The following is a 25,253-nucleotide window of genomic DNA, read 5'->3' as shown; positions in this document are numbered from 1 at the left end:
TGACTTTTTTCTCTGGCAAATTTCTTCCAAGGTTGAATCAAAAATTTCTCTACAATGAAATCCTACAAAACCACATTTCTTAAAGCGGAAAGGATCAAAGACTTGCTCAAGGAATACTTTTGAATATTAAACATTAAAGAAGTCCATTTGACCATTTATTCTCTTAGGAACATTTCTTTTTCTCCGAAACGAGTAACTGGCTTGAGTTTGAATAAAATTTCGAAGAGTGTACCCACCTGATTATTGATGTACCATTTCACAAATGGTGGTGGATCACCAGTAATTAATAATTTAGTCTGGAGAGAATCACCCTCGGTGAGGTTAATTGGAGCAATATCACTCTGGAATGCAGGCTTGGCCATAGGACGTGGTTTGATGACTCCCAAAGAGGCGGAACATTCTGAAACGGACCAATCACATCGTCACAAAGGGAACTCTCCGACGATTTGTAGAAGTCCGTGGCTACCTGCAACCCCAAAGTAATTTTCTGCTTTTATCGTAATCCTGCACTTGTCCTCCATTTTGGTAGTAATAATTTTCATTTGAAGAGTTCCATCTTCTTCTTCGATGAGGACAAAATGATCATCGCTCTTAAATTCTTTCCCATCTCGAAGCCAAGTGATTGTGGGTTTCGGTTTGACCTACAAATTAACAACAGTCGATAATGCATTTAGAAGCGTGTTTGGAGATTAAAACTGCATACTTGATTAAGTTTCGCTTCCATAATCGTGACTTCTCCCTCAGTAACGAGGCGGTCTTCGAGATTTTTCGAAAATGTCGGTGCTTCTCCTACTCGTTTTACATTTAAAGTCACATTCTGCTTCTTCATTCCTCCAGGATTTGAAGCCTGAAATGGCGCAGTTGTCGATTTCTAACGAAACCTCGCCAATCGAAACTATTACTTGGCAAGACAATTCTCCGGACTGCTCGGGAGTGATTTCTTTGATTTCGATGGTGTGCTTGCCAGCATCGTCGGTGACGGTGATGTTCCTGCAACGATAAAATATTAAGTCCTTGAAAAAAGTGCCGAAGACATGCTTTCATCTTGACATCATGAAAGGGCCAATAGCCAGTTAATACGTTTTGAACAGTAATTAAAAATTGTACTCACGGATGCTTGCCCACAGGCTCCCCATTGAGCAGCCATTCCACTACGGGCTCTGGGAAACCTTCAACAGTGGAGGTGTACTTGACTGTATCACCTGAAATCCGCAGATTATTTGCAAACACAAACATCGGTGCTCTTTCAGCACAGCAGTTCTCTTGCTGTGTTATGGCTGAAAATAATGAAGGAAAATGTTCTAAAGTATAGCACGACAGACCTTCATTAACTTGTCGATCATCCATATTGCTAGTGAATTTCGGCACTTCGGTCCTTTTCTCAACCTGTAAAGGTCCTGTATTGATCAGCATCAATCGATTTGACAACTTCCACCTACCTTCAGTGTAGCAGTAGCGCTTACGCTTCCAGCCTCATTTTCAGCAGTCACCCTTACAGTACCGCTATGAGTTAGCTGGGGTTTGTAGATGCGGATTGACGTTTTACCAGTGTCTTCATCGAATTTTACTTTGATTTCTTCGCTGTTCTCGAGTTTCTTGTCGTTAAGGAACCAAGTGATCTGGAAAAAGGAATTCTAACTAGGAACTGTTCACACTCTGAGGCGATCGAAAGATCTCACTTATTAAACTGGTTGTTTACTTATTTATTTGTTGTTATTTCTTTCGAATCTCAAACGGGCAGTTTTGCAACTTTTAAACTTCCTGAAAGTTTTCCACAAATTTCAACAGGAAGTACAAGTAGGAGAAATATTGCTTCAAATAGCAAAAAGATAACAGCGTGAGCTTTTTTTTCTGAAGGGGTTGAGGGGTGAAATAGAAGCGATTTCTATATGTTCGGAAAGTTTGAGAAGAACGAGTAAACTAAAAAAATCGTTGCAGCCACATAACTTTCAAACAACACAACAAGTGAACAGTCTAGTTTTGTATCTTGAGAAAAGCTCCGGAAAAAAGTAGAAAACAAGAAAAAAAGAGGCGATCTACCTTAGGTGTGGGTGTTCCCACGACGATAGCGCTAAATTTCACACTTTCATCGTCAAGATAGGCTTCGTGATTCTGCGGTGTCTTTGTGAATTCCGGTTTTTTCGAGGCTTTTGCGACGGTGAGCTAAACAGCAATTAACTCCATTTCAACTCTACCTATCCATATTCTGATTGCATCAGCTCATACCTTAGCCACACAGCCGCACTCTCCGATCGGATTGGATCCCTTCGCGGTTATCGTGCCAGCCATTTCCTCTTTGACGTGTTCGATGACGAGATTATACGTACCCGGTTGAGGTTCGGTCATCTAAACGCACCAGCAATTCCCGATGACTACTGTAGAAGTTTTGAAATCGAGCTGTACCTCTACACCCGGACCGGGCTGCATTTCTCTACCATTATTGTACCATTTGACACTTGTAAGCGGATGTGCTTTCTCCAGAACCACTTGCATTTTCAACTGCTCGTCCACATTTACCGTTGTGTCCGACATTTGAGAAATGAAATTTGGCGCTGTTAGCCCTTCTTCAACCTGAAAGCAAAACAAACACATCCCTAGCGAAGCCATCACTGCCGTTCGATTAAAATCAATCACCTTCAGTTCCGCCGTCTTCGAGTCACTGCCCACAGCATTTTCAGCGGTCACCTTCACCGTACCCGTGTGCGATGTGCTAGTTTCGGTGATCTTGAGCGTGTATTCGTTCTCAACTCGTGATATCATTACCGTGTTGCTCTCCTCGATCAGTTTGTCATTGATCGACCATTTGACGGTTGGCTCGGGTAAGCCGGTGATTTTCACCTAAATTTCGGCACTTCCTCGAGAACACTTCAATCTTGAAGGTAAGAAAAAAAAATTTCATAATAATATAATATAGTAGGGCAGCAAATTCTTCAAATTTTCTAACTGTAATAATTAGTTGTTAAACATTACTTGTTGGTGACCATTCAGTACAAACAAGTTTTGTGTCTCCGAAAACCATCGGAATAGCTAAAGTTTTGGTTCCAGAGCTAAAGTGATGCAGGACTTCCTCAGCAATGTCGAGATTTTCGTTGCAAATGCGAAAAGAGAGCTATTTGTCAGATCGGTGTCGGTTTTTGATGCCTTTCTTACTTTTGGAGGACTACAGTACGTATTACGGTAACCACAGAAGTAAGAAAAAAAAACAGCAGGAGTCACCGTAAAAAAGTCCTAAATAATTTGTAGAAAGTTTCTAGGGAACTGCAAGACGACTGAGATGTGAGATTTGTCATGCTTAAGTGATAGTTGTCCACCAAATACGGCAGTCGTGAGGGATACTGTAGCTAAGATGACGAAAAAAAGCTGCGAGACCAGGAAGAAAACGAAGTTAGACTTTGAAAAGCATAAGTTTTAGTTCAGTGCTACGAGAAATGGGTCTCTGAGGTTTTTTGGATGTCATATTACACTACAAACATTCACTGTCCTCTCAAATAATACAGAGAAATGTAAAGTTATTGTAAGAAGTTACTGATCACATAAAAATCCACAAAACAACGCAAACTATGTTTTTTGTCCCAGTTTTTCCTTTCAAAGCATAGCGTATCCATCTTAACGTTAAGAAAATTAATAAAAGACTATTCAGCATTATTAAGTATACAAATATGCCAACGCAAAACCACATTGGCACCAACAAATACATTGCAATCAATGTGAAACAATGAAAGCCAACATGTTCACAAACAGTTGTCCTAAGTTTACTACACTTCGAAAATAAGAATCCTTACGTACAAAAACCTACAGCGTAAAGCCGCTGTCATGTGAGAAAAATAGTTACGTGGGAAAAAGGAAAAGAAAAAGAGTCGGGCTGAAAAATGACTCGCCTTGAATTCTGCAGTCTCCTTCTCCTTAATGGTGACATTTGTTGGTCCATCTGTAATTTTTGGTGCAGTCTGTCCTGGGTTTACTGCTATTTGACATGATGAGTCTAGTGTACCCGCTTCATTTGAGGTGATAATAGTGACTGAAATTAGTGGAATTAGGCGGCTGGCTGCTGTAGGGTAATGTGTAAGCTTGAGGAAAGAAATTCACGTTTTCCGCTATGTATCGGTTCAGCTTTGTCTATTGAAAGTGTGGATTTTTCATTATCGGTAGTGATTCGTACGCCATCTTTGCCGTCCTGAAAATAACGGAATTTCTTTCCGAGACCTACAGCGTTGAGCGCTGCAGCATAGCATTTGTCATTAAGTCATTGGGACGAATAATACATAGAGTTTGATGGATTGAGACCATCTTTCACTTTGTCTCCCTACGCTTATTTCTTAAAGAGGCAGTGGTCGGAGTACAGTTATCAATCACACTAGAAAGAAGTTCGCAACTACATAAAGAAATAAGCAGGGAATGGTAGCTGTGTTAGAAGCAGAGGGTTCCGTACTTCAATTTTTTCTCTTGTTACGTTTTGAGTGGAAGAAAAATTAGGCGATTGTTAACGCAAGACGAAATGAAATCGAGTTCTTGTCCATCTGTAGCCTACTTTTATCCTCTTCATCGCTATGGTATCGATTTTGCTGGAAATATTCCCAGAATTCGAAAATTTCGTTCGGCGCAGCCCCAAACCCTGACAGTAACGCGGATCTCTGCGCCCGTATTTAACATCATTTATGCAACTGGATAAACTGCTTTAGCGGATAAATAGGATAAATAACTGTCGAATAAAATGTTTTCCGCGAACAAATGCGTCACGTAGCGGGAATTCACATCCGTTCGTGTAAAATGTACTGGCCATGGACTCTGAACTCCTCATTTTGTTCTCTCGTTTGACAAAGAAAATTAAGGGATATATTTCGGGTGCCCAGGAAGAACTTGAAAAATCTCTAATAAAATACGTTTGAGGTTTAATATAAAAATTAATTCCACCACCTCTAGAACCTGTCCATTGATCAACCACTTGAATTGCGGTTGTCCCACAGCCGTAACTTCAACCTTCAAAGGTTCGCCCAATGTTGCGGCTACATCTTGCAGTTTGTCCTTTAATTCTGGTTTTTCAATGACCTTCATTTCGCATCTGAAACAAGCCCGGAGATAGAGTTACTGTAGGAGCAGTAGTGTGGTGTGGAATACGACTAAGAAAAAGTACTTCGTTTCCGCCGTGCCCGATTCGTTCGTAGCCTTTACAGAAATAGTACCAGTCAGAAAAATTGTCGAGTCGATCGATAATTTAAATTCGTATTTTGTCTCTTCGGTGATTTTGACACCTATAATGCAAATGATCTCCAGTGTTATAAAATCAATGCCACCAATAATGATTAGTGAGATAGATGTCAAAAAATCAATAAATTTTTTGTAAAATCCTAAAAATATCTTGGAAAGCATATCAACAGCTAATGATTCAATTGCATTCTCTAGCGGTTCTGGAGCTTTTTCAAACATTATCGTCAAATTTCACTGATCTTCGAGTTGTCTATGCTCAATGCATTCTACTATTAAAATTCTGCAATTACGTACCTTCAGTAGTCGTCGTCAGCTCTGTGCCATTATGATACCATTTAGCTTCTTTAGCATTTTCGACAACAACGTCAAATTTACCTTGTTCGCCTTTGACCACTTTTTGGTCACGGAGATCCTTTGTGATTTTGGGTAACTAAAAACGTGAGTTTTTAGTGGAAGCTATTGTGGAAAGCTACGTACTAAATTGTATGGCAGCTTACATAAAGCTCGACAACCCAATTTTCGCTTTTTTTATTTCGAGTGATATGTCCTGTTCAGCTTAGGGAAATCAAATTTCTCCTCCAATAACGATACACTAATATGACTTCATAAGCACTACTGTGGTCCTTAAATTGTGCAATCCCATCTGTACCTCATTAACTTGGGTAGTAGTCTCGAGTTTTTGTTCCGCAGCCGTCTCCTCTTTGGCGACTTCCTCGACCTTTCCAACTGGTTCCTGTACGTCTGTACCAGCTACGGAAGTGGCGTGCATTTCATCGCGTACTTCCTCAGTAGTGGTCACTTGAATGGTAGGAGTTCTAGCCATTGTTGTTTCCTGATGAAATTCCTCCTTTACAGTCTCTTCCGTTACCACTGACTTCGAGGGAGCGACTTCGATCTTTAAAGGACTCGTTGGGAAACGATAATTCTGTTGGCTACTGTAGAAGCGGAACGACATGCGCGAAAATGCTGTTATGACAATGCCATATAAAAGACCCACGGATGATTATCGATCATAGTGTAATTAATTAAGAATTATATGAAAAAAAGAAGCACTCAAAAATGTTAGCGATCTCAGAACTATCGATTAGAAGACGGATTTGTGGTCCGGCCAAGAAAACGAAACGGTATAGAGAGAAGGCACTCGAAATTATTAGCCAGTAGCACAGTCCAATCTACCTGTGAAACTTCAATGCTGCCTTCTTGTGTGGTTACGGTAGTGGTCTCAGTGCGAGACTCTTCTACCTTCTTTTCTTCGACCTGTCAATGCATTATCCATTACCTCTTGGTTCACATCTTTAATTTTTGGGAACTCTATAATTCCTTTCACTTCTGTGGATTTAGAATTTGAGGACAACAAGTTAAGTTTGTTAAGTAAGTCAACTAGTATCGGAGCGCAGATCCGTTTTTCGCTTCGCGTGTTTTAAGTCGGCGAAAAGTCTACTGATTTTTAGAACACCACAATTGCAGATGGTCATAAGTCCCCTTAGGACCCTCACGTTGTGTGAACCTTATGAATTCTTATGGCCTTCAGAAGGACAACATGTGTGGTTAATTAGTTGTGTGGTGCAACCTCAAGAACGACCTGAACAGATCCTTGGTAAGCTCCAAAAATCCACAATGTTGTCTCCTGGAGCATTTAACTGCATAAGATGCCTTCATGGTTGTTTTCCCGTTCCTTTTTCTATTCTATCAAACACAGTGCCTTCTAAGTTTTCTTCTACCATTAAGACCTCCTAAACCAAACCACACCTACCTTCTTCTCCTCAACCGTGAGTCGAGCGCCGGTCTCGTCCACTCCGAGACTGTTCTCGGCGACAACGGCAATGGTCGACGATAGAGAATGTATTGAAGTATCAACGATCAGCACTGACATGCCGTTGATCATTTCTACGCGAGCACCTTCCGTGCTCTCGCGAATCTGGAAAAGGAATCAATATATCGGTTTTCAGGAGTGACTGTTTCGAATTTCCACGAGGTGTGCTTATGTTAAGAGCGGGACGAAAGTTAGCCTTTCACTTTCTCAGTCAGAATTGTCCATAAAGTCTTTGCCCATTAATTTCACTAAATGCTGCATTGGTTTCCATGTTCCAGGATATAACGCTCAGTTTTTCGTGCCTTCGGAGAACACGTATAAATTTTTTTCGAGAAACAGCCCATACTGAAGCTGTTCTCACCTTCCTTCCGTCAATCGACCATTGATACGTAGGGGCTGGACTCGACTCTGCGTGCGCCTCGAATCTTGCCTCGGATCCTCTGTGATAAAAGTAGAGATATAAAAGTGAAATACCAAAATCTTGCAGATGCATGATACTGTACCTCTCCACAGTAATACTTTGGGGTTGTTTATCGAATGATGGTGGAAACGGCTTCCGATTCACAGTCAGTTTACTGGAAGTTTCTGCCGATCCCTCAGAATTAATTGCTGTGCATTTTATATCGCCAGTATCGTCGAGTTTAATTCCTCGTAGTTCCAGTTTCACTGATCCATCAAATTCGCGAATTTCAATGTGCTGCAAGGGAAAAGATCATTATTGATTATTGAATAGGAAATCAAGAGTTCGAGCAGCGTTCAGACTTGTTCCATTGACTTGACAAGTGGTTTCAGTAGAAGATTTTTTGGAACATGGTCAGACACATTTTAGAAAGTCTACCATTTCTACTTTTTAGGCAGAAAAGTTTTGTTTGAATTTGCTGTGCAGATCCGTGGACGGTTTGCCCCTTTACCAAACCTAATACCGTTTTTTTTTTCAAGGAGCCTGCCTTTTATCTCGATTCGAGGGAAATCGTGTTTGTGAGGATTTCGCATTCTAGAATCTATTCTAGATTCTAGAAATTTGGGAAGATAAAAAAAATTTGGGAACAAAAAGAATCTTTTCAAATGTTTTCTGTTTCAGAGATATCATTTGGATCGAGAAACAGACGGCTGTGTATTCACTCGCGGATACCACCGACAAAGTGACGAAGGGGTGACATTTAGGGGAATATATCAAAGATTTGATTTGAATCAGTCAAAGTTAGATGAATAATCCATTAGAACATTCGAATAAAAGCTCGATATTCTTTGGCGGAACACGGGTGTCAGTCGGCTCGTTTCAACAGGATCAGTGTGTCCCAAAAAAGTTCCGGCAGGCAAAAAATTCCCCGCTTCTTAAGTTCGTTAGCTCACCTCAGAAGCCGTCAGTTCAACTCCCTTCAAGTACCATTTGATATCCGGCTTCGGCTCTGCTTCCACTCGTGCCTAAAACACTGGTGAATCAGTCAGTTCGCATCATGCATCACTTTTTATCGCATGTCATTCCCAACAACACGTCATATGTCGCAGAGCACTTAAACAACGTCCTATTCGCACGACAGCCGGGAACAAAAACAAATATGTCAGCATACCTCGAACACAACAGTGTTTCCTTCGGTCTCCGTCTTGTCGGTGAGCAATTCGGAAAAGCGTGGCGCCTTTTTCGGTTTCTCCTGTGGAATTACGGTTAGGCGCGCTTTCGTCTCGAATCGACCAACCACATTTTCGGCCCTTTAAAGTAGTTGACATTTAAAATTGATTTTCAAAAAAAATCTTTTGAAGAGCATTACTAAACAGCGGAAGTGAAAAAGACCGAAAGCGCATAGATGCATCAAATGACACAGAAAAATAACCAAGTACTGCATCAAAATAGAAATGAAGATAGCTTACCTGCATAGTACGGTACCAGCGTAATGTGCCGAGTCTATGGTTAGTTTGTGATCGTGGTTGACGACCTGAAATATTTTAATATGTACATGGAAACAATATTTGAACATGTATGTACATAGAAACAAATGACATTAATCGCTAATAAATCCGATATCAAGTAAAGGTTTGTAGTTAGCCATGGTTTCTTAGTAAAGGATCTGATTAATATTTTATCTATGTACCGCAAGCATGATTTTTTCCTTCGGAGGTCTAACTTATTTCCATACAAAATACGAATCCATGCAAATCATTTGGATTCTTATTTTATATAGAAATACAAAATACATACAATCTATACTCCATACAAAATAATACAAAGGCGATTGTTTTTTAAGTAAGAAATAACGAAGTTTTTCTTTTCTGATAGCATTAGCATGGAAATGAAGTCATTTGGTGTCGAAAAAAATTAAAAAAAAACATGATTTGATTTTAAAAAATTGCGGATCAAGCATGTGCACATTTTCTAATTTTCTTCTGTGTCGAATATGTTTTCATGAACACTTATTGAAAACTATCAAACATCACGAATTAAAGATCCGTTACAAAGAAAACAGGTTAAATTATGGAGAATCTGTAAGATTAGAAAAACGTTGAAGTTGATTGTAATCCCTATTTGCAAAAGTTTTTATAAATAGGCAAAACTTCTTGAACTCTGCACTACCATTATTACAAAGCCCATATTTACTTTTACAGAAAAACTTGAAACTTCAACTTGTTTCCAGGTAAAGCCCTCGATTGCTTATGTAATATTTAGCTCGACTTATAAGTTCATATTGTGCGCAGTGAGCGATAAAACTCAAAAGCAATTCAAAACTTCACCTCAATCTTCACTCCGGGTGTATCCTTGTCCATCTTCACTCCGTTAATGTACCAAGTGACTTCTGGATTCGGAGAACCCCTGACTGTTGTTTCGAAGACGGCGTGAACGCCGTATTTGACAGTCTGAAAAAAGATTGTTAAACAATTTCGTTGAAATGCCCGAAACATCGTGAAGTGCTCTGTTACCTAAGGCGAAATATACAAATAAATGAGTCCAGAAGTAACTAGTAGTGTATAGTGCAGTCGAGAGAAGGGTAGAGAGTCGGTTTCGCTGTTCGACGGAGGGCACGGCAGCAAACGACTGACGAGGCTTAACCTCAGCAGGCAGTTGCCGAAGTTGCCGTGCCGCAAACAAGCAACACACGAGGCACAAGCATGGATTCTTCGTTTTTACAACACAGATCAAGCCAAGCTGTTCGTATCAATATTGATCAAGAAATTGGCTTAGCTTGAGGGTTACAAAACCAGGATATCACCTCGGAAATTGCAGAAAATGACAAAGGAACTGATGGACTGCTTGTAGAAGGAGGAATAAAAACACCATGTAGGCGGCACATTGTCAGCAAAACACCAGCAAAAAAACGTTGATTGATCGTTAATTGCGATGACAGACGGATGCCGAGAAGATGAGCAGTGAATGTTTACTGAACCGTGGGTACAATCGTTGCTATGTGGAGCAGAATACGACGGAATCGTAGACTTCAGCCACTTTACTCACTATTTTCGTTTAAACCCACGTGAATATCTTTCATGAGAAAAAAAAACAGATTTCAATTATTTCAGGGCTAAGCAACAAGTATATGTCTATCTTTACGAAGCTCGATTAGTTTGAAAAAGGTACTGTGAGACGAGACCCCTCCATCCAGTTTCCAACCACACCCGCATAGTTCTGAGATTGTTGTATCTACAAGATTTTTTTCAAAAAAAGAAACTTGAAAGTAAGAAGTTGATAAAGTTTGGTAAAGTTGAGAAAGTTATGATTTTCTCAGAAATGCACGTCTTTTTTTCTGCAAACAAAAACTGCCGAGGATCATATTACAAAGGGAAAGCGCGTGGCACTTCTCCGAATACGTGTTGAAAACGTAAATGTCTACAACTGTTAGAATCAGTTGTAGACGGTCATATAGCCTTTAACAGGTCTTTTCGAAATTTTCCTTTGGCGTTCACCATTCTCCACCACCATCCACGATAAATGCTGCAGAGAAAATGTGAAGAAAGAAAATAAGACTAAATAAAACTTTTTTAAGAACAAATCTTTAACCCCAACAGTAGTTTTTTTCAGTATTTCCTCACAAATTCTGCCAAAAGAAAATCCACTTGAACGTCGACATTTGCACATTCCCCACGGACAAAAGGAATGCAGTGTAGGGGCCAATCAATCGATTGACATGACAAATCGTCCAATCACTCGACTGAGAGCATACTTTTTTGCGGACAGAGAGCGCGGGAAATGGCCTCAAAATCAAGCCAAGACAACCGCTGAAGCACAAAGAGGATTAGAAGAGCAAAGTTAGATCCTCAGCGCCTAAGCAGTGAAGACTAAATGAATAGCACTTTTCTTTCCCTTCATCCAAGGATCAGATTCACGACTTCAAGACTCGATAACATAAAGTTCACTTGAGAAAATCTTGCCCATTCAAAAAAAAGTGGTTGATTCGCAGACACATCAGCAGAAATTATCCCACCTGATCTTCAATATCCTTGATAAACGTCGGTGCACTTCGGGATTCCTCCTCCATCGGCTCAACAGTGAGTCGAGCTCGGCTCTCCGCTGTACCATGTTCGTTTACTGCTCGACACACGATCTCACCATCGTGCTGGTCCATCTTACATCCGGAGATGATCACCTTGTAAAACCCGTCAGCACCAGCGATTTCGACGCCGTCTACGCCATGTTTTAGCTGAAATTGCAACACGTATCCGCCTCGTAAATTGCCCAAAGACAATATATTGGGGAATTCTACCTCTTTTCCTTTTAAGGTGAACGTTACGGTGGGTTCTGGCCAACCTAACACATCAACCTCGAATGAGACCTTAAACAAGTACTGTACAGAACCAACAACAATTACTCGCTCTTTATTTAACCTACCACAGAATTTTCTTGTACCACTCTGTCCTCCAGCGGTTTTGCAAACGACGGTGGCGCTAGCGGTACTCGTACTTTTAGGCGACCATCGCAGCTGGTTGTCCCGAGACGATTTGAACCCTGGAAAAGCACGCTATACAGTCGATATACAGGATACAAAAGGCCGTTTTCTTTTGCGTATCAATGCTATAGTAATCAAAAGCAGTTTGACTTTTATGGTGGGCATATTAAAAAATGGGGCATATTAGCTACAATTGTGTCAAAAGGAGCTCGAGTATGATCCAATTGTAGTATGAGTTCTCGGAAGAAAAGTATAGACGAAAAAAGCGAATCTCATTCAGCCTAGGCCAAGGTGGATTTTTTCAGGATATGAGCTATGGATTCTTTCTATCACGTACCAATACAATTCACAAGTTTTGTAAACAGTTTTTCACCATAACGCAGCCTAAAAACTATTTTAAAAAAAAGCTTCAACGCGATGTTACGACCTTTTTATTTTTCATTCGTCTAATGCACCTAGCACCACGTGGCACTTATCAGAGAAAAAAAATACGAAGTGCAAGATTCTCCAGAATGTGCAAAAGTCGCTTACAACCAAAGAAAACAAAAAATGTTTGAAATAACTAGAACAGAAGTGTGTTTGGTCGGAAAAGAAAAAATGAAGATTTCCAGCTCAGAACTGACAGTGATTACCAGTTCTCACGCTCAACTTTTGGATTTAATTTTTATTTTATTTCTGATATTGGCTGTGCTCCTCGCTAAATTTTAACTTCGCACTCTTGGAGACTGTAACAAACCGTATCTGTGTCAAATTCGTTGCTGTCACATAACTTTGAGGAGAAAAAAGCAAAAGTCAAATAAAGTTAATGAATGATGTTGATAAAAAATAAAAGCAATAAATTGACAGGAAATGATATTCGCAGAACATCCTATAAATGGAAATACTTCTCAAAACACTTTGAAGGAAAACCATAAGGTTAAAAAAAAGAGAAGAAAGAATGACACTGCGCATACAGTAATCGCAAAACAGTAGGCTGATCAATTCGGACAAGGATACTGATCGTCTTCTATTTTTACATCTATTAACAAATATATTGATTATTTTTAGAAAAATGATTGTCTTGAAATCTCCTCCTTGCAGCAGATTTCTTCCTCTTTTTAATTTTTTTCTCTTTTTTTCCTTTCAAATCCTCCCTTCCGGTCGGATTATTGAATCTAAGATTATTCTGCGGCTGCTTAGGACATCTAACCCTCTATAGTTCTGTTGTTATCGAGTGCGGGGGTGAGTGTAATATAGGTGGTGGTTCGATGTTGTGATAGATAGACTCGAACAGCTGCGAGGGCATCGAGAAAAAATCATACGGGAAATACCCTACAAACTGTGGAGAGTACAAAGGACAAGAGAAAAAGATTATCCAACAGAATCCTCACCTGACAAGTTACTGTGCCGTCAAAATGCCTTGTCACGTCTTTAATTATCAAAATGCAGATGCCGTCTTCAGAAATGAAACGAATCTGGAAAAAGAACTGATAGTTTCGAGAAAAATTCGATATGCGAACGATGACAGTACCTTTTCTGATTCAGTTAGCGGGATACCGTTGATCATCCATGTAATTTCTGGAGTAGGATCACCAGTGATCACTGATTTGAATCGAACTTCATCACCTTCGTCGCACTCCACATCTTCAATGGTGGCCTGAAGCGAAGTGTAAATAAATCAACAATCGCTAATTTGTCTCATTCATTGCCCTCGATCAACAATCGATCAACGCCCATATTCAAATTTGAAAAATCATGGAAACTAATGTGTCGACAATCGTAGACTAACTAATGAAGGACCTTATCTACTTCGTATGCTGAAATATCATTGTTCCTGTGATTTTCACAACTGTAACTCCTACCACCATTTTCAAGAATTGAACAATTTTGCTACTTTTAAATATTACGACAATTTTTTGTGATTACCAAACAACAAAACTGATAGTTTTCAATTTAAAAGAAATAATTGTCATTTATCCTCATCCATTACTCTGAAGAAAAACCTTTTTCCACAATTAAACAATTTTCTCTAGCCATAAGGCGGCAAAATACGTCCCTGCGAGTACCGTGATTACCGGAGGGTGTAACACTTCTCATTTCGTTTCCTCAAAGAATGAAAAAAGAAAAAAGAAAATTGAAGCCCTCAGAACGGAGAAGGTCGGGAAGCAAGATCTGTCCTAATATGCTCAGGATAATAATTATTCTGCCTGTCAAAAAATCTTTTATGCACTCTTCAAACCTTTACTAGAAAATCTAACAGGAAAAAAAACGTAACTATTCTGGTGAAGAATTTAATGTGTTTCCTATATTCCGTGTGGCATTTGATTCTTTATAGCATAAACAGATCTGCACAGCGAAAAAAAAGAAGAGAAAAAGAGAAACCATCCTACTAACAATGATATTTATTAATGTAATTATGATGGTTTCCCACTAATATTAGTATTAGCCAGTTCTCTCCGATAGAATTTTAGGATGTAGAACAGAACGAGGTCAGCAAACGATGTCCACCAGAATTACAAAGAAAATCAGATATAGGGTAACTCTAGAATAAGAAGAGATTCTCTGATAAATCTTACCTGGAATTCAGGTGCTACATGGTTCTTGTCTGGATCTGGTATGACAACCAGTTCAGCCTTGCTTTCAGCTGTACCGAATTCGTTTTGGAGTTTCACGCAATAGACACCCGTATCATCTGGTTGGGCATCTCTGGAAAAAATCAGCAGATAATTTTTTTATGCTTCAGGGGAAAGTGTTATGAGTAGCGCACGCAAAAAGGTAGACTGAATAGGATCGGAAGATTTTCCATGTGTCTTTGATATCTTTTAAGATATTGTTTAAGAGCACTGCAATATCTGAGTTACACTCACCTGATTTCCAATTTTGCATTCATACCATCGTATTCTATCTTGAAATCATGAGATGGTCGTAGCGGTTGGTCATCGACCAGCCAAACTAGTTCTGGTTCTGGCCATCCCTCGACCTGAATGGGCGAGTAAACTAATACGTCAACGAACGAACCAATAACGCAGCGAGCGAACTCCGCCCACCTCGCATTCGAAGCTGATCACTTCGCCTTCTTTGCATTCCTGGTCTTTCAAAGTATTTACAAATTTCGGTGGCGCAGCTTCTTTTTCGACCTATAATTCGCTGCACTGGGTGCTGATGCAACTGAATGATGTATCTAATCGCTGTGGGACCAACTAATTCTTGCTGACCTTTAGTACTCGGAAGAAGGCAGATGTTGAGGCTTGACCGTATTCATTCGTTGCCATACATGTGTAACGGCCTGTATCTGCGACCTGGAATGAAAGCGATCAATAAAATCGATACGGGTGAAGAAGGGATGTGCAATTAATATGCATGAAATAAATACAGACATAAAGCTGGTCTACGCACTAAATAATTATGTGCTAATTGAACGATTAAATGATAAAAGTAGCAGAAGAATCTTTAAATGAAATATACACTATTGATTACCTGCACTGGGTCGATAGTCATCGCAAAGAAGCCATCATCATCAGCGTAAAATGTGTGTCGATCATCTTCATGTAATTGCACGTCATCTTTATACCTAGAAAGCAAAAACAGCCAATCAATAAATCAATATCTGAATGAGAAGCTAACCGGCTGTGGGGTAACTAACTTAAGGGGTTGTAAATTGGACAAAAACGTAGAAATAAAATTAAAATAAAAATCATTTAGTAAAATAAAAATCAATTTATTCAAACATAGATTTTAATTCGAATTAAAAGTTAGATGTAACCTACCACGTGATCTCTGGCAATGGATATCCGGTAACTTTAAGGCACATCTTTGCTGAGGATTCTTGTAACGTTCGGAAACCGTACTGTGTTCGCGTCACACGTGTTCCCTGCATTTCAAGCGTCGTACCGGTTGTCGCTGAAAAATTGTCAGAGTTGCTCGGATAAAGGAACCTATAGCAAAAGTATGGGTAGTGGGATTACGTATTACTTCTATTGAATTTCATTTCACTTTCACTAATCTTCTTTTCCAGAACATGAATTTTTGGTTACGACTTTTTCGAAAAGTTTTGGCACGAATGGCGATCGGTCAGGATAATTTCTCTATGCAATTTTAGCGGAATGAATAACAATCACAAAGACAGTTGCAGTAATCCGATCCAAGTGATAGCATTAGACTTTATGGCAACTTAGTGTTGAAGTAAGCTTCGTAATAATCTACAGTTTGTATCGTTACCACTAAAACCTTATCCACTCTTCTTAGGATTCCAATCCTTTTTTTTTGCAATATCTTTCCTGGTAAAATTACTTCGAAGAACTTTTCGTTTAGATCCGCTCACTTTCAAAATTTCCGAATTTAAAATTTGAAATTCAACTAATTTGATAAGTTCATGGGATTTAAATTTCCAAAAAATTTAATCTGTGTCACGGTTGCTGTTATTCGTAGCCTTCTCCACTCCAAAAAATATGCTTTTAACCAGTAAAAATGAAGACCTGTGTGAAAAATAAGTTTACTGAGGTTTTCCGGAAGAATCAAATGAATGTGTTCGATCTTCCAGTTATTTGATCCTAACGCTGGCATTTCGGTGAGTTGTTAAGCGACATTTTCCTGAATGCTTTGAAACTTTTTCACTCCTGGGTACATCAAATAGCAAGGAGTAAAGCCGTCTTTTTCTGTGTTTTTCCCTCCAGCGAAAAAAGTCAATCAGTTCCCATACCGAGACACCGCGTAATGTTCAAGACCGACTTGGCCAGGAAGGACGAGTTATCCTCAAACCAATCTGTAATACGCGAAATACTGTGTTGGTTACGTTTGTAGATACAACGCGAGCTTGTCTTCTGATAAGACTAAATCAAGACCGTTTTTCTGGATTACTGCCTCAACCTTACAGCAATTCTCGTATGCTCCTCTGAAGATTATTTCTGTTAAAAATATCTCTCCTTATGATAGTTCTATTTACCCGCAAGCGTACATTAATTTAATTTAATTCACAAGTAACTTCACAGCAAAAAATAAGCTCTTTCGGTTAGAATTCGTATTGAGAGCAAACATAGTGAAAGCCACTACAATGCGCCAGACAGTTGACAAAACTTTGCGAGTGGCTGCTTACGTATCGCTGTAAAAACTAGTTCAACAGGATGTAAAAAATGAGGGAAAAATTGTGAGAAGCGAGCCATGCATGGATTTTTCCAACTGACGTCAACTTTAGTCAAACTGTTAAGGTGCAAAGATGGGAATTTATTCATTAAATTTTTGCAATAATAATAATAATAATTCAAGTGAAAATTGGTCAGTACTCGCTAAAGTTGTTTATTCCCTTTGTACCCTTCATTGAACAACTTATAAAGTAAATAACTGAAAATTTAACAAAACTTGCACTTATTCATTCATTCACGAAACAAAAGGTGCCAGGATGCCCAAAAAAGAGTAAAAACATTGTCAAACTCGATGCAGGGTTCTTGCGTGATTTTCAACGTGAAAGAGCAATACTGACTGCATTCCATGGGAATTACGGCGAAATTACGTCGTTCACCTTTCATAGAGGGAAAGATGTCCTCTCGCGAGATCTGTTTCACAATCAAGAGTGCTTCGTATCATATCCGCTATTATCTTCACTAGGCCAATCAAGAGAAAAGTATTTATTTACTCGTTTCGAGACCCAGGCAGAACTTTCTCCTCCTCCATTGGTCGAACCATGGTGGGTAGAGCGCTCCACTACGATTCACCCAATCACAATCAGGCAACTGCGTTCCTGAGGTGGCCAGCGCAGACACGGGATGGTAGATTACGGAGATTCCGTCCATTTCTTTCTAATTGCCGTAAAAAAAAGGCCCGGAAGATGTGCGCGTGCACAGGGCTGGCGTACTCCAATCGAACTCCTTGTGGAAAATAGTGCGCCGGAACGCTCGAAGCCGTATCTTCCGGGCCGTTTTTTACTGCAATTAGGAAGAAATGGACGGAATCACCCCCCTCTCCATAGTCTCCCATCCCGTATACGAATACTCTACCTGAAATCTGTACCACCTCAGATTCGTGGGGTGATGCTTTTAAAACCAAAATGAAGGCAGCAATTTGATTTTTGCTGTTCTTTCTCAAAATAAAACTCTCAAAGTCTGTAGAAACCATGACTAACCAACCAGCAGCTGACAATCATGACACCATCATCATCTGTTGGTTTTTTCTTGACGATCAACCTACACAACCCACGCAAAGTTGCGGACAACATGGGCGCAAGGTCCTGCTGGCTGCAGCTGTGACTTGTTGTCGGTCGTTCGCACAGCTGCACATGGTGACCATGAAGCGATTAGCGCGAATTTGATAGTTTTTCGATAAAATTGAGAAAACGTGCTAAAAAAACGGAGAGGACTCTTTTGAAGGTCCCATGACGGTTTTAAATCTTGTAAAACATTTTAGGAATACCGACATTTCCAAAATTTATCAGGAATTTCTTTCCCAGGTTACCAAAGTGAAGCCAGCGCTAAAATTCTCGAAAACACATGGCAAAATGCGGAAGTTTTACTTTACATCCACGGCTTTTTTAAAAGTAAATTAATAAGCAGATTAATGACCATACGCGCAGGTGAATAAACCAGGAATAAAAAATTATGAAAAGAGATAAATGAAGAAAGAATAAAAAAGTAAATAAAAAAAAATTAGGAAGTGTGACCAGTGACTTATGTAGATAATATTTACTAGTTTCTTAAAAATCTCTCTTAGGAAAATGAGAACGATTCGTGGTGACCTGGTGATAGAAAAAGATTTTTTGAAAAAAGGTATTAGCTGGGAAAAAAACTCACTCCAATCTATACTACTGCTTCCACCCGAATAAATACTCGTAGAGGATCCGGTTGGTGAAATTGCGGGTGGTGATTTCACCTTTTTTCGTGGAGGGCCACCCTCTTCTGGACCTACAAAGATCAATACTGTAATTTGTCAGTGATCAATAATGCGTCACACGTACAGACCAAACAAAACCGGTGACATCACACTGCACAGGACTAACATGGATTTACAGCACCATGTTCAAGAAATCAATCAAGATGTTGTCTCGTCGTTTTTTTTCAAGAATATCGATCGATATCGATTTTTACTCCACTGCTGATGAAGCAAATCTTCAGTGCGCATTTACGATCTCAGGATGTCCGCGCGCAAACAAACATCAAGTGTTACACGCATGCGTCAAAAAAAAACGAAACAAAAGGCTGACAGATTCGATCAATAAATCAATCGACGATTGATAACATCAGTGTTACTTTTGAAAAGCATGTTTACGACGGACGTCACATCACACAGCCTACAAAGAGCTGACCAGCTTGCGAAAGCTGCTTTTTTTAAAAGAAAACCAGTAAAGTCAGTAAAGTCACAAGCTGTTCAACTCGACTGCACTCATGATTAATCGATAATGATCGAAAACTACTGATTAACCAGGAAAGACTGAGCTCTTCCTTGAGCTTGAATACTCGCTGAACTCCGAACGCATATCGCTGAGATGCATGTCAAATTCCGATGTGGTGTCCGTTTGTTCATGTTCAGCAGCTAAGAAAACAACGATCAATAAATCAGTAATCACTTACACCATGATGGATCGACGAGTTCAAGCCCGCCCTCTTCGGTGTCCGTTAGTTCAATAATATAAAGTGTTTTCAGGACCATTTTAGCTATAGAATATGGAGCCGGGCACTAGTGGGGAGCTAGTGACTAATGCTCCGGAATAGGGAGAATTTGGGGATTAAGGGATCTCTGGATCTAGGGTGGTGTAGGCAGGCTTGCTTCACTCAATGACACGGACAGCTTCGAGTAGAGGCACGTGGGTGGCGTCGTGAGTTGAGAGTCGATGTCAAAGCCAGCTCATGTAGCCCGATGGTGGTGGTGGTTTCTACGTTCACAGCACGGCTACGGCTGGTGCGCTCAAGTGATCGGTGAAGCTGAGGTGAGACAGTGAGAGAGATAACGGAGGCGAGGCGCCTGTTGGCTACGACAGGGCCGCGGCGATCGCTGCTCGGCAGCTTCGACAAGACTCTCGCCAGCCTGATCGTGTGCGCGACGCGTATTACAACCCGAATGAGGTGCTCCTCCGTCACTGCCACCACCGCACCGCCTGCAGCCGCCCCAAGCACTAGCCCTGGACGCAGCCGGGATGAGTGCTCGCCGCTCTCCTCCGCGCGGTTTCAGGTGTTGGTGGAGGTGGTTGACGTGAAGCAGGGTTTACTGCCTCGTTCTCTGCAGTATTGTAGCTTTTATAGTCAGCGCTGTACTTTGACATTCACTACAGAATTTTACTTACTGGTGACGATTTGGAGACCACTTCTCTTTTCTTTTTCCACTTAAAATACCACTCTCGACCGATTAAGCTCCTATTTTTAGCCTTGAATTTTAGGAGAAAAATCCCCATTTTAAACCAGTCGGGTTGTTCGGAAATGACTCAGTTAGAAACCTCTTTTGAAAAAAAGAACTCCGAAATATCACGGATTGAGTCTTAATTATTTCGATCCTAGAATGTTCATTTTCCAAGAACGGATCTTAAGTTGCTCAGATGTATTTTCCATAGTTTCCATGGCTTACGAACATGTACATTCAGAAACTCAGTGGAAATCCTTGGTAGGTGCGCATGAGAAGCCAACAATCAGCTGTCATCTTTTCTTGATCACCCTTTTCTTTTCATTTGCTAACCACCTGACTAGCCCACCGACTAGCCCTACATCAATGATACTTGTGTAACTGCAAAATAACGACCTACTTTTTTGGGATTTGTGTATGCACTGCTTAAACAAAGTCAGTCGGTGTGCGTGATCACGTAGGAAGCAACCTAATGGTTTCTGAGCCGCTCACCACGAAAGGTTCAATAACCATAAGCTACAAAAACACCTCACTAGTCCTCTTCTGCTACAAGGTTTAGCTGCAAGACGGACATGTTTATGTTAAAGTAGGATTTCTATGACACTGTATGGATTTCATTGTTCTTACTAGGGAAATACTAGCGAAACAGCTAGATTTAAAACTGAGCCAGAAATTCGACAAGAATGACTCCACATAATGGGTACTACCATTTTAAAAGATGCAGATTCATCCCCTGACCGTTCTCTGCAAGACCTTTATGACAACCTCATCAAGATGATCTAAAAACTCACATCTGTACCCTATTGAGCATTGATGTCATTTATGAACTCTCATAATTTTCCTAGGACGATTACGTTCTATTATTCATCTGTTTTTAGGAGCCGAAGCGCAGGGGCGGGAATAGTATAGTCGGTAGCAGGTTCGGCTGTGACCGTACGATCGTCGGTTCGGAACCGCTCCAGAGGCAACTAAGCCTTGCATCCCTCTAGGTTCGATAAAATGGTGCCGGGTTTGTTTGGGCGGATAACAACACTGATTTAAAGGCATCACCCCGCGAATCTGAGGTGGTACGGATTTCAGGTGGAGTATTCGTATACGGGATCGTAGATTATGCAGAGGAGGGTGATTCCGTACAATTCCTTCTAATTGCCGTAAAAAACAGCCCGGAAGATGCGGCACCGCACAAGGCTGGCGCGCTTCAGTCGAACTCCTTGTAGAAAATAGTGCGTCAGCACGCCCGAAGCCGTATCTTTCGGGCCGTTTTTTACGGCAATTAGGAAAATGGAAGAAATGGACGGAATCCCTAGCCTCAGATTCGTGGAGTGATGCCTTTAATATGTAAATTCACCGCCGCACGCTGGATTACGCACAGGCTTTCGTAGACATCGAACAATTGTGAATTGAAGTCAAAATTAAAGCTAAAAAAACATTCTCTGGACCATCAGATTTTACCAAACGCATTTATAAATAACAGAGGGCGTTCTAACCCTTCCTTAATCTTTTACTGTGGGAATGCGAGCAGGCAACCTAGACGACGTGGCTTGACTTTAGAATACTGTAGTCGAGGTTATTGTGTCAGGATAAGATCTGACGCCTCTTCCCTTCACTTGTATGCAAGGCAGGAAAATGCGGTCATATGCGGTCCCTCTTGCACTTCTTAGATGTGTTAACACATCTAAGAAATAGTCAGGGTAAGCAACGACGAAATCTTCAACTTGCTTCCAAGCTACAGAAGATTCTTGCCGGATTCAAACCTATCAGTTCGGAATCTTTTAGCGAACATTTAAATGAACGCACCATATGCTTCCTGCTCCTCAGCGATGTCCTTTAGCCATGCTTTTCGTACGTATTCAGAAGTCCCAGAGTCTTTAGGTTTAAGACTGGAAAATATTATTCACTGTCGGCAACAACTTCAACTCTGATAGCGAAATTTACGTAAAAGACGTCTTCTGGACTATTCGACCTTGGGCATCCACATGGGAAACGAAACATAGAAGGACACGATGCCGTACCTGAATTCGGGTAATCCTAATTCGTTCGGCTTTAGGACAATTGTGTCCTCGTTCGTCTTGTGAGCGCTTACAGTGTATTTGTCCAACTGAAATAGTCACGTATTGATTAGCTCCTTACAGTTTGATCTATTGCTACTTGCTCATCATGGATTTTATTTTAAGAAAGCTTTTAAAAGAATATTTCTTTCACAAAAATTCTGAAAATTTAGCGATAAATTTCCTTAGACTACCACATATATCTTTTCAGCCTTGAACACCCTACAGTATGCATTCATTACAACCTTAGTTGCCTCGAGGGCTTACCCGGATTGTAGCGTAGTGAGTGTATGTGGCAGGAGTGCTGCGGTCGTTCTTGTCCGTAATCATCAGTTTGTTCTTGAAAAGGAACACATAACGTTCCTTGCTTGGCTCATCTCCCTCTGCAACTTCGAACGAGTCCTGGAAAAAACATCAATCAAATAACAACAAAGTGGCATATTTTCTAATACCTGCACTTGTATACCGACTTTTATTTAAATAATTTTTTTTGTGATTCTGTTTAAATTTTTTCTTGAACAGAAGAATTACAAATTGGGAACTTGTTCAGGCATAACCATCCCTCAGAAACAGCAGCGGAAAAAACTCAAATTTTCAGACTAAAGCAAAAAATGTGGTTCCTCGAACTAGCGAGACTCAGTGCACGAAAAAATGCATCTCCGTTCGAAACAACTCAAAAAATCCGAAAATAAAATAAAATTGTGTAAATACTAAACAAAAAATAAAAATGTTCAATCACTATCATATTACTGTGTCCATATACAGATCAATTCTACATAAACAAGAACAAAAAACAAGTCATTGACAAAAAAAAGATCTCTATGATAAAAGTGCACAACATTTTCCACCTTATTCACATTATTTTGATAAACAAATTTTCTTGAATACTATAATTACTTCAAAATTTTCCTGGCAGCTAGAATACTGCCTTTTTTCTCGCTTCTACATATACACTTTTTTCTATCAAGCCACTGGCATCAGAACCGGAAGGACTGCATCGTCAAAGCAAAAAAAAAAGTCATCTAAAGATTCCCATAATTTCCTGGAAAAATAATGGAATCAAGCAGAATTCAGGCAGGAATCCTAACTTTCCCTGTGCTTAGTTGTATAACCTAGAAACTAATGTTAAAAAACAATTCGTGTTGATCTGCAATCTCAGCTTAATAAACTAAAATAAATAAACCGGTTGCTGTCTTCCTTAAACCCCAGTTTGCTTTTTTTCCTGTTTGGATGTCTAACCAACTGGCTACAGTCCATTTTCTGTAAGGATTAGCAGAGAAACTCATGAATTGCTGAAGTTTCAAAAGTAAAAATGAATAGAAGAGGTAACTAATTAGATTAAAGTCAATTAATTAGTTAATTTAATTGGAGTCTGTAAATAGATAAATAAATAATAAATAGATAATAATAAATATCAAAACAATTACCATTACACGTAGATAAAACCAATTTTTCTACAGTTTCTCTAAAACATCTATTAAATCTAATGTCTATTCAAATAAATGAATTAATAACTTAGTAAATCTACAATTTAAACAACTATTTACTAAATTTCCCTGATCACAGTTCTCGTTACTACTGTATAAACAACATTTGAGGATTTTCTATGCTGATTCATATTAAACAAACAGTGACCGGTATATTATGTACATTATCATTAACTAAAAAATTATTTTCGTAAAGGTAGAGTAGGTGAGGTCAGAAGTTCTCCTCAATCTTGATCCACCCTAGTACGCTTCGAATTTCCCTGGTTCTTGCTCTTTCTTTAAGAATTTACCATGCAAGAGAAAAAAACACGTACATGTCTAATAAGTCGTCCGAGTTTTCCAGTATCACCAGGATATTGCTGAATGTTATTCGTGTAGACGAGATCGTGCACTCGTTGCGGTATTCCCAGCGTTAGTTCGAGCGCCTTCTGCATGCTCTTGCTGCTCTGATTAGCTCTTGCAGTATACTTAACAAACTCCTAAAAAATACAGTGGAACGCCTGGATAATTTCCGTTTCTAATTCCTTCAAATTCCTCTAGCACATTTTCATCAAGAAATGAATGAGAGAATTGTACAGTGCACTTAAACTTGAAAATATTGGAGATGCTCGGAAATTTCTAGAAAATGAGCCACTGGTTACCTTAAAGTAGTTCTGATAGTGAGTGATTCTTTCGGAGACATTTTTCAGGTGCTCGGCAAAGCTGTGAGCACCGGCTTCGTATTTGTTGGAAAGTGACTGAAAACAACTTGCCTAAACCGACGAATAAAAAAAAATTAAGAAAAACCTGAAAAACAAGAAATTGAAAGGGCTGTTCGCCCTTTCAATTTCTTGTTTTTCAGGTTTTTCTTAATTGAAAATGCACACACTGAAAAAAATGTTGATCGTTGAGAGACTAGCCACAGGTACGTATTTAAGGTTAGACACAAAATAAAACGTTAAAGGATAAGATTTTCAACGACACACAATTTTTCATGAAGACAGCTAAGAAGAGGACCGAATGGTCACGAAAGAGAAAGTACGCAATTACAGAAAAATCACCAGGTAGAACAAAGGAGAAGTGCATCAGGTGTAACGAGCGGATAAAATTCAGTACTAAATAGTAAATTTAGAAAAATCTAGCGGAGATCGAGCAGAATCGAGCGGAAAATCTGTAGAATCTAGCGAATCTAGACAACACACAGGGCTATCCATCAGAAGAAGAGCTAATTTTTCGCTATTCACAATAAAGAATGCCATTCTTATACTTTTTTTACTTGTACTTATACTTATACTCACTTTTATTTTTTTCTTTTTTCTTAGAGTAAATTTGGAAGCGTGGTCTCAAAATCAACTCAACTACTAAACATCAAGGAATATCCAGATCTTACAGAACAAGTTCAAAAGATCATTGATATGACACTTAAACGTAATTAATGGACTAGCTTGAAATCCATGATATGGTGAGTGCACAAAACGTATCGCATTTACATACATCCGCGCAGAAGATGAAACATTCTATTGGGATTCGCGAAAAGAAAGTCCAGAAA

General features: G+C 39.7%; 1 protein-coding gene across 3 annotated transcripts in view; it reads right to left on the bottom strand.

Annotated features, from left to right (window-relative positions):
• RB195_005560 (uncharacterized protein) overlaps positions 1-25,253 on the bottom strand; it is a gene marked incomplete at both ends in the record, with an annotated part of 123,139 nt that overhangs the window by 76,417 nt on the left and 21,469 nt on the right. For all 3 annotated transcript variants that reach the window (XM_064178140.1, XM_064178141.1, XM_064178138.1), the window contains 41 exons: positions 237-400; positions 467-641; positions 704-847; positions 903-990; positions 1,112-1,202; positions 1,323-1,386; positions 1,440-1,619; positions 2,041-2,163; positions 2,227-2,346; positions 2,404-2,571; positions 2,635-2,838; positions 3,879-4,018; positions 4,087-4,174; positions 4,915-5,059; positions 5,132-5,249; positions 5,500-5,635; positions 6,959-7,123; positions 7,380-7,458; positions 7,522-7,715; positions 8,372-8,443; positions 8,590-8,728; positions 8,888-8,952; positions 9,746-9,868; positions 11,431-11,646; positions 11,710-11,778; positions 11,835-11,951; positions 13,263-13,346; positions 13,403-13,528; positions 14,448-14,577; positions 14,739-14,851; positions 14,919-15,008; positions 15,087-15,170; positions 15,349-15,442; positions 15,639-15,771; positions 18,651-18,761; positions 19,279-19,389; positions 21,988-22,070; positions 22,203-22,288; positions 22,506-22,640; positions 24,040-24,204; positions 24,367-24,462. In XM_064178140.1, coding sequence (XP_064035218.1) covers positions 237-400; positions 467-641; positions 704-847; positions 903-990; positions 1,112-1,202; positions 1,323-1,386; positions 1,440-1,619; positions 2,041-2,163; positions 2,227-2,346; positions 2,404-2,571; positions 2,635-2,838; positions 3,879-4,018; positions 4,087-4,174; positions 4,915-5,059; positions 5,132-5,249; positions 5,500-5,635; positions 6,959-7,123; positions 7,380-7,458; positions 7,522-7,715; positions 8,372-8,443; positions 8,590-8,728; positions 8,888-8,952; positions 9,746-9,868; positions 11,431-11,646; positions 11,710-11,778; positions 11,835-11,951; positions 13,263-13,346; positions 13,403-13,528; positions 14,448-14,577; positions 14,739-14,851; positions 14,919-15,008; positions 15,087-15,170; positions 15,349-15,442; positions 15,639-15,771; positions 18,651-18,761; positions 19,279-19,389; positions 21,988-22,070; positions 22,203-22,288; positions 22,506-22,640; positions 24,040-24,204; positions 24,367-24,462 — 5,028 coding nt within the window. The remainder of the gene's footprint in view (positions 1-236; positions 401-466; positions 642-703; positions 848-902; positions 991-1,111; positions 1,203-1,322; positions 1,387-1,439; positions 1,620-2,040; positions 2,164-2,226; positions 2,347-2,403; positions 2,572-2,634; positions 2,839-3,878; positions 4,019-4,086; positions 4,175-4,914; positions 5,060-5,131; positions 5,250-5,499; positions 5,636-6,958; positions 7,124-7,379; positions 7,459-7,521; positions 7,716-8,371; positions 8,444-8,589; positions 8,729-8,887; positions 8,953-9,745; positions 9,869-11,430; positions 11,647-11,709; positions 11,779-11,834; positions 11,952-13,262; positions 13,347-13,402; positions 13,529-14,447; positions 14,578-14,738; positions 14,852-14,918; positions 15,009-15,086; positions 15,171-15,348; positions 15,443-15,638; positions 15,772-18,650; positions 18,762-19,278; positions 19,390-21,987; positions 22,071-22,202; positions 22,289-22,505; positions 22,641-24,039; positions 24,205-24,366; positions 24,463-25,253) is intronic.

The sequence above is a fragment of the Necator americanus genome, chromosome I (assembly GCF_031761385.1).
Source record: "Necator americanus strain Aroian chromosome I, whole genome shotgun sequence".
Classification (NCBI taxonomy): Eukaryota; Metazoa; Nematoda; class Chromadorea; order Rhabditida; family Ancylostomatidae; genus Necator; species Necator americanus.
The sequence above is the reverse complement of the archived record's forward strand: the minus strand, read 5'-3'. Positions and strand labels throughout refer to the sequence as shown.